Source organism: Suricata suricatta, chromosome 6, assembly GCF_006229205.1.
Source record: "Suricata suricatta isolate VVHF042 chromosome 6, meerkat_22Aug2017_6uvM2_HiC, whole genome shotgun sequence".
NCBI lineage: Eukaryota > Metazoa > Chordata > Mammalia > Carnivora > Herpestidae > Suricata > Suricata suricatta.
Genome location: NC_043705.1, coordinates 23,026,336 through 23,039,080, shown reverse-complemented (window position 1 = coordinate 23,039,080; position 12,745 = coordinate 23,026,336). Strand labels below are relative to the sequence as shown.

The 12,745-nt window shown below is 34.8% G+C and overlaps 1 protein-coding gene across 3 annotated transcripts in view; it reads left to right on the top strand.

Moving 5' to 3' along the window:
* The window catches only part of FNIP1 (folliculin interacting protein 1), a 143,887-nt gene extending 133,799 nt beyond the window's left edge, over nucleotides 1-10,088 (top strand). For 2 of the 3 annotated variants that reach the window (XM_029941866.1, XM_029941863.1), the window contains exons 15-17: nucleotides 413-625; nucleotides 5,156-5,271; nucleotides 7,215-10,088. In XM_029941866.1, coding sequence (XP_029797726.1) covers nucleotides 413-625; nucleotides 5,156-5,271; nucleotides 7,215-7,293 — 408 coding nt within the window. In that variant the 3' untranslated portion in view covers nucleotides 7,294-10,088. The remainder of the gene's footprint in view (nucleotides 1-412; nucleotides 626-5,155; nucleotides 5,272-7,214) is intronic. The other variant, XM_029941864.1, reaches the window with a different exon arrangement.
* Nucleotides 10,089-12,745: the final 2,657 nt, after the last annotated feature.

The window sequence follows — 12,745 nt, the reverse complement described above, 5'->3', positions numbered from 1 at the left end:
AATGGGTGATGGGAATTAAGGAGGGCACTGGTGATGAGTACCAGGTGATGTTAAGGAAGTGTTGAATCATTCACTCTGTTGTATACCTGAAGCTAATATTATGCTGTATCATAACTAGAATTCAAACGAAAACTTAAAAGAAAATAAAAGAATACAAAGTTCTGGTAATGAATTTCTACCAATGATGATGTTTAAAAATTTTTAATTTTTATTTTTTTTCCAATAATGATTTCTATAAGATCTCAGGGTATTTGTTACTGAGTTAATTAAAACATTCCATTTTCCACTGTCAAGGATTCTTTGGCAGTAGCTGTCAGAATTTAATATTCTTTTATTCTGTTTTTGTTTAGTATCTCTTCCTTGTCTTATTTTCATTAACATTTATTTGAAAACTTTATTTACTTATCTTAAGATGAATTCTTTTCAGCATCCAGTGTTGGATGAACCAATAGCAGAAGCTGTCTGTATTATAGCAGATATGGATAAATGGACTGTTCAAGTGGCGAGTAGCCAGAGACGAATGACAGATAATAAATTGGGAAAGGAAGTATTGGTTTCCAGTCTTGTTTCCAACCTGCTTCATTCCACTCTTCAGCTTTATAAACATAACTTGTCTCCAAATTTTGTAAGTATGTATAAGACTTGAATTATTTAGCACTCTGATAGGTGACTAAACTTTAGTGTGTGCCTACATTGAATATTGCTGTTAGCTTCATCACTGTTGCCTGGAAGAAAGAAGTTATTGTGTGAATGTATGTGTTTCTCTGAAAAAACATGTGTTGAAGCCCTAATACCTGGCAGAATCTTGTTTAGAGATGGGCCTTCGGGAGATAATTAGGGTTAGGTGATGTAATGAGGGTGAGGACCTCATGATGGGATTAGTGGCCTTCTAAGAAACGCAAAAGAGATTGTGAGGACACAGCTAGAAGCTGTCCTCTGTCTGCCTGGAAGAGAGTTCTCACCAGAACTGGACAATGCTGCACCCTGATCTTCAGACTTCCAGCATCCAGAGAGGTTGTTTAAGACACCAGCCCAAGCTCACTAAGTTGGAAAGGGATGTGAACATTTCTGTATTTTCGTATGGTTGCAGCAGCCAGAATTTAGTGTCTGACCTGGATCTTATAAGGTATGGATGGGTATACAATGCTGCCTCGTCCTCTCCCCCACCAAGCATTGTGCAGAATGCCAGTGCATTCTAGAGCCTCAGTGTTGTGTCAGGACTTTGAATGATCCTTCTTCTAATACTGAGTAACCCTCTTACTGAAGACACCATTTTCAACTTCCAAAGTTGTTCTTTTTTTTTTTGTTAGGAGCAATATAGTATAGCTTAGTTAAAAACCTCTGTAGATCAACATGATAAAGTCTACATATAACAAATCTGCAGCTAACATTATTCTCAGTGGTAAAAGATTGAAAGTTTAACCCCTTAGATCAAGGATGAAACATGGAAGCTCACTTTCACCACTTCACTTCTACTTGGTACTGGAAAGCCCTAGCCAGAGCAGTTAAGCAAGAAGAAGGAACAGAAAGTTTCCCAATTGGAAAGGAAGAGGTGAAATTATCTGTGCAGATGACATAATCTTAAATGTAGACAACTTAAAGATTCCACAGAAGAACAGATAGAACTAACAAATGAATTTAGCAAACCTGCAAGATATAAAATCACCATACAAAGATAGTTGTATTTCCATTTACTAGCGATGAACAATCTAAAATGGAAGTTAAGAAAGCGCTTAAAATAGCATCAAAAGGATAAATTACTTAGTAATAACTTTGATCAACCTCAAACAGCTTGTATACTGAAGACTAGAAAACATTGCTGAGGGAAATTACATACGTAAGTAAACAGAGAGGCATCTCGTGTTCATAGATCAGAAGACAGTATTGTTAAGATAACGTTACTACCCAAAGTAATCTACTTACTCAGTGCAATCCTTATAAAAATCCCAATGACTTCCATTTTTGGAAGAAATAGACCAACTATCCTAAAATTTGTATAGTCTCTCAAAGGACCTAGAGAGCCAAAATAGTCCTAAAAAAGAACAGAGATGTAGGACTCACACCTAAGTTTCAAAACTTATTACAAAGTGACAATCATCAAAACAGTGTGATACTGGTATAAGGACAGATGTAAAAAGCAATAGAATATGATAGCCCCCAAATAAACCCTTACTTACATGGTCAGTTGGTTTTGGACAAAGAAGTCAAGACCATTCAAAGAGGAAACAATGCTTTGCAATAAATCATGCTGAGAAAACTGAGTATCCACATGGTAAAAGCATGAAGTTGAGCCCTTTATGCCGTGTACAAAAATGAACTCAAATGTGACTTAAACCTAAACTTAAACCTAAACTTAAGTGCTTAATCTATCTATAAAACTTTTTGAAGAAAACATAAAGAATAATCTTTATGACATTTTATTTGGTAGTGGTTTCTTGGATTTAAAATCACCGTTTGAAGAAAGCATAATCTTTATGACATTTGATATGACATTGATTTCTTGGATTTAAAACAGAAAGCACAGGGGCACCTGAGTGGGTCAGTTGGTTAAGCGTTCCACTTTGGGTCAGATCATGATCTCACTGCGTCTGAGCCTGAGCCCCACATCAGGCTCTGTGCTCACAGCTCAGCCTGCTACAGACTCTATGTCTCCCTGTCTCTCTGCCCCTCCCCTGCTTGCACACACACTCTCGCTCTCAAAAATAAATGAACATTAAAAAATTATTTTTAAAAAGTACAGGCAAGACAAGTAAAAAATAGATACATGGGACTTCATCAAATTAAAATTTTATGCCTTAAAGGACATTATCAACAAGTGAAAAGACAACATGCAGAGTAGGAGAAAATATTTGTAAATCATGTATCTTCCAAAAGATTGGTATCCAGAATATATATAGAACTCCCACAACTCAACAACAATAAAGAAAAAGTCTATTTAAAAATTGGCAAATATACATTTCTCTAAAGAAGATGTACAAATGGTTATTGAGCATTTGAAAAGATCTTTGGCATCATTAGTCATTAGGAAAATGAAAATCAGAACCACAGTGAAGATACTCTTTCACACCCATAAGTATGGCTGTGATCAAAAACAAAAATAACAAGGATTAGCCAAAATGTGGAGAAATTGGAACCCTTGTACATTTCTGATGGGAATGTAAAATGGTGCAACTGCTGTTGAAAACACTTTGGCAGTTCTCTAAAAAAGTTTAATGTTGTATTGTCCTGTGATCCAGCAATTCTACTGGGTTGATACTCAAAACATTTGAGAACAGGGACTGAAATAATTGTAGTATCATGTTCATGGCAGCCTTATTTGCAATAGCTAAAAGTTGGAAACAACTCATGTCCATAAACGAATGGATAAACAAAATGTGTTATAATACATAGAATGGGATATTTGAGCCATAAAAAGTAATCAAATTCTGATGCCTTTTGATTCCACACGGATGAAACTTGAACACATTATGCCAAGTAGAATAAGTGAAAATGACAGATACATATGGTTCTACCTAAATGAGGTGTCTAGAATAGGTAAATTCATAGAGATAGAAGGTAGAGATTACCAAGGGCTGGGGGAAGGAGGGAATGAGGAGTTATTATGTAATGGGTACAAAATTTCTGTTTGGGATAATGGAAAACGAAGTTCTGGAATGGATAGTGATGATGGTTGTACAGTATTGTGACTATACTTCATGCCACACAATTATGTACTTAAGTAAGGTAAATTTCCAGATATATGTAAATTATAGATAAAGCTTAAATAGGAGTGTCTGTGGGGGGGGATGTGGGTGTGTGTAAGTGTGTTTGTAATTTCTATTTTTCTATTTTGGTTTTCCAAGAAGAAAATAGGTTTTTATTAGCAGCGTTTTTTGGTTTTTTTTGTTTTTGTTTTTGTTTTTGAGTAAGCTCCATGCCCACTGTGAGACTCAAACTCACAATCCTGAGATCAGTAGTCACATAGTTTACAGATTTAGCTAGCCAGTCAGTCATACCTATTAGGAGTTTTAATAGTTGATTTTCATTGGAAAGGAATAGTCTTCAAAAATTTAGTGGTTTTGGTTTGTTTTTGTGTTAGATATTTATTTCTTGTGTGTGTGTTTGAGAGAGAGAGAGGCAGATGGCACACATCAGGGGAGGGGCAGAGAGAGGTGAGAGAGAAAATTCCAAGCAGGCTTCGAGCTTAGGGAAGAGCTGGACGAGGGGCTTGATCTCACAAACCATGAAATCATGACCTAACCTGCAATCAGGAGTCCACCAGTGAACCGACTGAGCCACCCAGGCATTCTGAGAATTTAGTATTTTACCACCTGACACTCATGTTTTGTCCTCATACATGTATAGTATCAATTCACATGAAAAATCACTTATTTTATTAAATTGAGCAAGTTAGTTGATAAATGGAGTGTATATGTTTTAGTTTTTAATGTCCTAGCTTAGAAACCTCTCTTTTTAGTAAAGACTACTGAACATTCTCTGTGAACTGTTGTAAACTTTTTTCTTTAACTCCCCACAGAAGAATGCACCCTTTCCTACATAAATATATTTGAGATGTATCATTTTATGAGTGTATTTACCAAATTTGGAATAAAAGCATTTTTTAAAAAATTATGGAAATGTGTAGTGGTGATAGTTTCACATCTTTTTGAATGTACTTAATGCTTCTCAATTGTACACTTAAAAATGGTTAAAAAGGCAAATTTTATATTATGTATAATTTATCGCATTGAAAAAAAACACGCACACAGGGTTCCTGGGTGGCTCAGTCACTTACGTGTTTGAGTCTTGATTTTGTCTCAGGTCATGATATCGTGGATTCCTGAGATTGAGCCTCATGTTGGGCTCTGCGCTATTAGTGTAGGGTTTGCTTGGGATTCTCTCTCTCAACCTCCCCTACTTGCACTCTCTTGGTTTCACTGAAAATAAATAAATAAACATTAAAAAAGTCTCTGTAGGATCTAAATATTTGATATGAGCTAGAAAAAAAATTTACACTCCTTTAGGTAAAATTATGTGCTTTAATAGTGTGCTCAAAATTTTAATTTACATGCAGTTAACTAAACAGAATTGTCAAAAATGTGATGCTCTAGAATTTGCCATCACTTCAAGTTAGAAACCATTTTCTGACACGGTTCTTTGTCTCCCTTACCGGCAGTGTGTAATGCATCTCGAAGACCGATTACAGGAGTTATACTTCAAGAGCAAAATGCTGTCTGAGTACCTGAGGGGACAGATGCGCGTCCACGTCAAGGAGCTAGGAGTGGTTCTAGGGTATGCGTATGGTTTCTTTTCTATCTTTGCTTTCTCATTACACTTTCTTTAGGCAAGGAATATCCTTTAGAATTGCCTTTTTTCCTTGTAAGTTATTTTCCTGTTAGAAGCTGAACAGTTATCAGTTAGGTTGCTCTCTACTGTGTAAAAGCAGATCCCTGGCCTCCACTGATCTCAAAGGCATTGTCCCTTGTACTGTTATAGGAAGTTGAGAATATGGTCAGATAAAAATGAATTAAAATCTAAATTTTTATCTTAGTCAAAATAAGTAAATATTCATTTTTATTCATTATATGTGTTAAAACTCACCACTCCCAGCCATCCACATGAGCTGATTGAAGTAGCACCATTCTGTGGGTGGTAGAACATTATCTACGTATTACTATTCATTCCCTATTATCTTTATATTGTACCTATCTACTTTGCGGTTACTCCTAGGGAGAAGACACTTTTCTAAAATGCTAACTGCAGGAGGAACAGGAAATTGGTGGGAGGCATTATATAGTCCTTTTCTTTATATTTCGTAGTCACTTTGCCTATGTTCTATGGCTACTTTGTGTGTGTGTGTGTACGTGTGTGTGTGTGTGTGTGTGTGTGTGTGTGTGAGGGAGAGAGAGAGAGAGAGAGAGAATTATTTCTTGAACTCCTGTTGAATAAGTTAAAACAAGGTAGAACTTTTTAAAATTAAGCTTTATAGAAGGGAGTCAACATCAAGTAGCATCAGAAGTCTTTGCATCAGAAGTCAAATTAAATTCTTTCATTAATGTTTAATCCTTACTATCTAGACTGGATATCGATAATTCTCTGTGTGTCGTGCCTTTAGTTTTTAAAAATTTAAACTAGCTTTTAATGTATTATGCATTTAACCAAATTTTATAGTGCATTTTGACATAAAATAAAAATTAATTCATCAGTGTCTTTTGCCCAACTTCTAACTCTAACCCAAATACAATTAATGGATTGTCTCTTCTTACAGAATTTTTAAATGTATAGGATAAAAAATATAAATTGGTTTATATTCTATCTATTATCATGCAACTTGCCTTTGAATAGATCTTCAATGTTTATACAAACACATACTAATTTATCTCAGTATTTTTAATGGCATAGCATTTCATGATATAGTAGAATTTAGATTATTTTCAGGTTTTTTGCTATTACAAATAAATGCTGAAATGGATATAAATCTTTGAAGTTTGTAGGATAAATTCTTAGAAGTAGAATTTTTGGTTAAAAGACGTGTATTAGATTTTTGATAGATACCATTAGTTATTATGATAGGTAATAATAAAGGTTATCCAAAAAATATCAGAATAAATTCTCACAGACAGTAGAAACTACCTCTTTCTACTGCTGCCTGTTAGCAGTTTTTTTTTCATCTTTGTTAAGCTACTAGCTTAAAAAATGTAATATGATTTTGTTCAGATTTGTTTTTTAACCATGAATGAGTCTGCATAACCTTTCTATCTTTACTGACCTTTTTCCCCCCTATAAAATTATTTGTGGTAGGATGAATTTTTAAGAAGCTTCCATTATTTCTTCCCAGTACTTCTTTTTATAAAAACATTTGTATCTAAAACAATAAGGGTGCACACAATTTCTGTATTATTATACTTTATTGTATTTCTTAGATACAGTCCCTTGCCCTGTTACATGGTCCATTAGCAGGTCAGTGAGATGCTTTTCTACATCCATGACCTTGTTACTGTTGGGTTTCAGAGGCTTTCTTTTTACACAATCTGCAGCTCCGGTTTTTACTTACTGAAAAATTTCCAGCTTGTGTTATCTTCAACTCTCTTGTTATCCTTTTCCTTTTGGCTAGAGTGCCCTAGGTTCTTAACCCGTAACATATAGTTACTTTACACATAGCACTTATTGCCTATAGTACATATGCCCTTGGTACGGAAAGCCTAAACTGAAAAAATTTTTTTTCTTTATTTCAGGATTGAATCCAGTGATCTTCCTCTCCTGGCTGCTGTAGCAAGCACTCATTCTCCATATGTTGCTCAGATACTCCTTTAACATAAAGGTCGTTAGAAATTAACTTTGGTAGAAAGTTAAATAGAAACCCAGGAAGCAGTTGCAACATGCATTTTGTGGCGTTTTTTTTTTTCACTGTTAGACTTCCATCTGAATGAGTCAAATGCCTCGGTCTCCTGCGTTGCAGTACATATTGTGTGATCATTGGATTGCCTTTTCCTTTTGGCTGGGCTTTTGGGTGGTGGTGGTATATTTTTAACCAAGTGAAACTAAAACAGCATAAATAATATTTAGGGAAAGCATTCGAAAAGGCCAAAGTATATAAATTTCTACCAAATGAATAACATCAAGGAATTTCATATGATTACTCCTGTGTTGCCACACTCATAAATAGCAATGGTTTTCTCACAATTAAATGGCACAGAAATAGTCATTTAATTAATTTTAATTCCTTATTTCTAAGGTATGGAGATCTGTAAAAGCTTGATTATTTGTTCTCTTGTTTTTCAGTTCAAAATAGTTAATTTTAGGGTATTTCTCAAACTATTTTAAGCAGCCTGTTAATTATAATAATCCAGAAAAGTGAGTGTAAATGTGTGTATGTTATCCATTCAAGTGTACATATGTATCTATTTTTTAAAAAAAACAGAGGTAGAAATACAAGATTGATTGGTAAACATGTCTTTTTAAAAAAATATTTTCAACTAGTATCAGTTGTAAATAGTGTTGAAATGCTACTTTCTGGTGAATTTTTTGTTTCACACACCCTAAAATATAACTAACACCAATCTTATTTTTAAGGCTGAGGAATGTAGATTCCCAAAATAAAAATACTACTTTATACCATTTGCTTTGTTTGTAAGAATAAGCTAATTCTTATAAATGTTAATATTTACATATTTGCATCCAATTTAATAAATAAAAATTAGGATTAAAAATTGCACCAAAGCATTGGGAAAAATAATACTATTTTCTTTAAAAGTGCTCAGGTAGCCAAGGCCTTTGCTTTCACTATCAGCCCTTCTTGAACCCATAGGAACTGAATATTTGTTTCACTGCTTCAAAAGAGTCAGTTTACAGTAATAGGGCTCATTATCTCTTAAAATTACTCTCTTTTCTCTAATAGCCCCTCACTTCCAAAGTCTAATTTTTAAAAATATTTTCACTTTCCAGTTGTTAATTTTTTTGTATATATTGTAGAGTGTTGCTTATGAGAAAGGCTAATATGGAACCAAACTCTTGTAAGTAATGTAAATAGAAAGATGGGTAGATAAAGTTTTTGTTTATGCTCTACTACCTCAGTTTACTTGAATACTACATTATAGTTTATTCTTCACTTACCTGATCTAAGATACTTTTAATGATAAAAGCGAAATTGGTTTCTGCTTTCATGAAGTACTTTCATCACAGTTAATTGATTAGCTTAAAAAACTACTTGCTTATTCTCTTACTAAATACAACTGCTGTATAATACATTCATTGTTGTTTGAATTTTCAGTAATTAAGGAAGATTTCTGTGGGTTGTTTAGTCTCTGGCCTTGAATTTATAATAGTGTTGGGTCACATTTTGCCTTGTTCTTTATGTATTCAAGAAATCTCTAATAGAAAAGATAAGGTTATTTTAATGGAGTGTAAACCTGACATTGTTGTGCCTGCAATCACTCTTGCCCCTGTGTCCTGTCACCTGGTCCCGGTTAGTACCTGAGTCTCCCATGGATGACCTGCTGCCAAAGAGTATTTATAGATTTGTTTTCTTTGGCTTAATTTTCTTATTCCATTAATTATTGCAATTATTCCCTCTTTTCTTGTTTGCAATTCTATGAGTCAATCTCTTTGGCAGAATTCAGAATATAGACAGATTCATATGTGGGCCACTGTACATTATTTTTTTCTTGTAGTTCAGTAAAAGGTGAAAGATTTATACGATCTGAAGAGAAACCAGAGTATTTTTTCTTGTAGTTCAGAATGATATGTAGCAGCTAGATAATGTCTGGTTTTGCTTGTTTCCTTTTTTTGATTAATCATCAAACGATTCATGGCCCTGTTTGGAATCTCTAATTGTCATTTAGGAAATCTAATCTTCAGTAAATGGATGGCCCATGCTACTACTGTTCCTTTTAAAACTAAGCTTTGCTCAGAAGGAAGAACCTATAGTTTCTTAATAGAATCATGAGTCCTTACAGGATTCCTGAGTTTTATAATTCCTAATCCTCTGTAATTTCTATTGCCTTCATCATAGTCATGTTTTTCCTTACCCAAAGCCCAAGGAATGAGCTGCTACTTCTTTAAAGTGCTATCATTATGATTAATGTGAGAAGAGTTTTGGCCCGTTCAAAATAATTTTTTCAACCTCTTATGGTACAGACAGTTATGTGTTACATATTTTAAAAACCTGTTTATTGCAATAGGGAATAAAAAAACCTGTTTATTGGAACAGGAAGTGAAAAAGGGATCTTTTATATTATAAACTTAAAACTAATTTTTCCTTGTATATAGACTAATTGGTTTGATTTGAAATATTTTTGGCTTTTATTAATATGTCTTAATTTTGAGTTTGAAAATGTTAAGTGCAATAAACATACTAGCACAGATTTCATTTTGTTGCAATTGGCATACACTGGGGATGATCTCTTTAAAAAAATTCTACACAATGCCTATTTCGGGTGGATGTCTTATGAGCTTGTTCTGCTTTCTCTTAAGTTATTTCGATGGTGGGATATGTAAAATGTACATACTTTTCCTTGTTCTGTATACGTTTCTCAAATGTACACCTGTATTATAATAACCTCCCAGTTCTAGGGGAAATTTGTGCAATAAATACACATCAATTTGATGGACGATGTTAGTTTTTTTCATGTATTAATAAGGTATATGTAACTTTATGGACTCTTGTGTCAGCTCACTTGGATTCTTTTCATAAGTTTGGCACTTCTACATATATGACCACGTTTATTATTTTCTTCTTTAATCCTAAATTTCTTTACTGGTATTTAGTAGAATCTACTTTCTAAGGTTTCTAAGGTATCTACTTTCTAAGATCAAGTGGAATAGTGAACATCAGAAATTTATCTCAATGCATGGCACACCCCAAGTGCTCAATAATTCTTGGCTGCTGCTGTTACTAGGTATTCTGTCCAGTCATCCCTGTATGGCCTCCCAGCTCTTGTGGGGAGAATTTAACATATGTTCTTGTGAGTGAAAACATAATCACAAAAAATATGCTGGTATAATGTTACATGATGACAAACAGAAAATCATTTTTGAAAACAAACTAAACATCATTTAAGACCTAGAAGAATCCATGTAAACCTATTAAGAACATGTATTCAATACCATTGACTTTATAATTAAACAAAAAAAAATTGGCCAGTTGGTTTGGGTTCTAATCCTGATTTGTTCACGGATTTTGCATGTGACTCTGAGCAAGTCTGTCCTCTTCATCTGCATTATAAGGTAAGTAAGCTCTTCCATCAATCCAGAGTGCTTGCTTTGCAGCAGTGATTCAGCCCTGAGGAAGCCGTTGAGATGCTACCTTATCTAACACAGGCAGGTCGATTTGGACAGTTATGCCAGGAGATAGGATTAGATCTGTTTTTATATTATTTTATATATATGACTCTTAAATTTTACCAAAGAAGATAAATACCTATTTTAAAGCAGAGAGGAAGTATCAAGTATTTGGATAGCATCCATCAGATATTTTAAAATTTAATAATTGGTACCTGTGTTTACATGAGCTGTTCCTGCATATAAATGATATCTTGTAACATTTCTGAGAAGCGTAGAGGAATGATTTTGATAATAAGAATCTGAAAACAGAATTTAATCCGAGCTCATATAGTCTTTCCTTTGAGAGTTTGTTTCTCAGACCAGAATGGTTGCCAACTACTATGTGGTGAGAAATGTATTGTAAAAGATTATCTGGTATTTCTTCGTTTTTGCCGATGTAGAATGTAAGGAGTGGGATGGCACGTGGGACCAAACTGAGTTGAAGGTGCAATGGGAGCTGGGGAATTGTCGTTTTGAGTAGGAAGGACTTAGATAAAAAGGCAGACGTTGGAGAGTATAGAGCTTCTTATCCTTGCTTTGGAGTGCAGACCATAGGCTTGGTCATATTTGTTCTAGGTTTAACATTTGAGACTTCCCTAAAAATTAAAAAAACAATAACCCTATAATCAACCCAAAAGATATTTTAAAATAATATGTGAAATATCCACTCATTATTTCTCAGTAGAACTTTGGTGGTCTTTAAGCATATGCTACCTTCTGAGACTTGGTCCTTTCTGCTTTTAAAAGGGACTGTCTGCTGAAAGTGTGAGCCTAGATCGATCCCTTCATCAGATTGCAGTCTTTGGTTTAACACTGATTAGATCTTCAGTAGAAAAACCTGTATTTACTCTAAGGAGAGGATTAAGTTGAAGAGGCTTAAGCTTCCTTGTTTTCCAAGTGACTGTTTTAACAAGGGCAGTCCAAAAATAGCTCTGTGTATTCACCTCATTGCTCAAATTCAGATTCTTGGTAAAGGCAATGTTACCTAAATAGCCTCTCGGGGAATAACATTGTTGAAATGTGGAAGAATAAGGGAGATATTATTTTCTCAAGAAACTTGGGATGCCACTCTTGTGTCACACATTTAGTGCAGCACTTATATGTCAGTATCCTTCACTGTGTGAAAGGTCTGGAATTAAGTTGGGTCACACTAGTCCAGAACCTGAGTTAGTTTCAAGTAGTTTTCAAACCTGGTCACATACTAGAAATACCTAGGTAGTTTCTGAGAAATACTAATGCCTAGCCCTCACCCTCAGATCCTGATTTAATAACCATAATTGACCTTACTTAAAGATTTGGGGCAGAAAATGCTCTTCTTTTTCCTTTAGTAGTGACTCAATCTCCCAGCATATGCCAAATCTCAATTCTTTACTTTGTTCCAGGCGCTATTAAAAACAGTGCTCTTCACTCACATGTTTTTGTTGGTTTGCTGTTATTTTGGAAAGATAGCCATTATGAGTATGTCTGCCTAATTAAGATTTGGTTTTGCATAAAACATTTGCTTAGCCAGAACTTTCTTTGCCACTGGAGAGCAAGTGCCTATTGTATATATATACACCACATCTTCTTGATCCACTCATCAGGTGATGGACATTTAGGCTCTTTCCATGTTTTGGCTATTGTTGACAGTGCTGCTATGAACATTGGGGTACATGTGCCCCTATGAGTCAGCACTTCTGTATCCCTTGGATACGTCCCTAGCAGTGCTATTGCTGGGTCATAAGGGAGTTCTATGGATAGTTTTTTTGAGGAACCTCCATACTGTTTTCCAGAGTGGCTGCACCAGTTTACATTCCCACCAACAGTGTAGGAGGGTGCCTGTTTCTCCACACCCTCACCAGCATCTATAGTCTCTTGATTTGTTCATTTTAGCCACTCTGACTGGTGTGAGGTGGTATCTCAGTATGGTTTTGATTTGTATTTCCCTGATGATGAGTCATGCTGA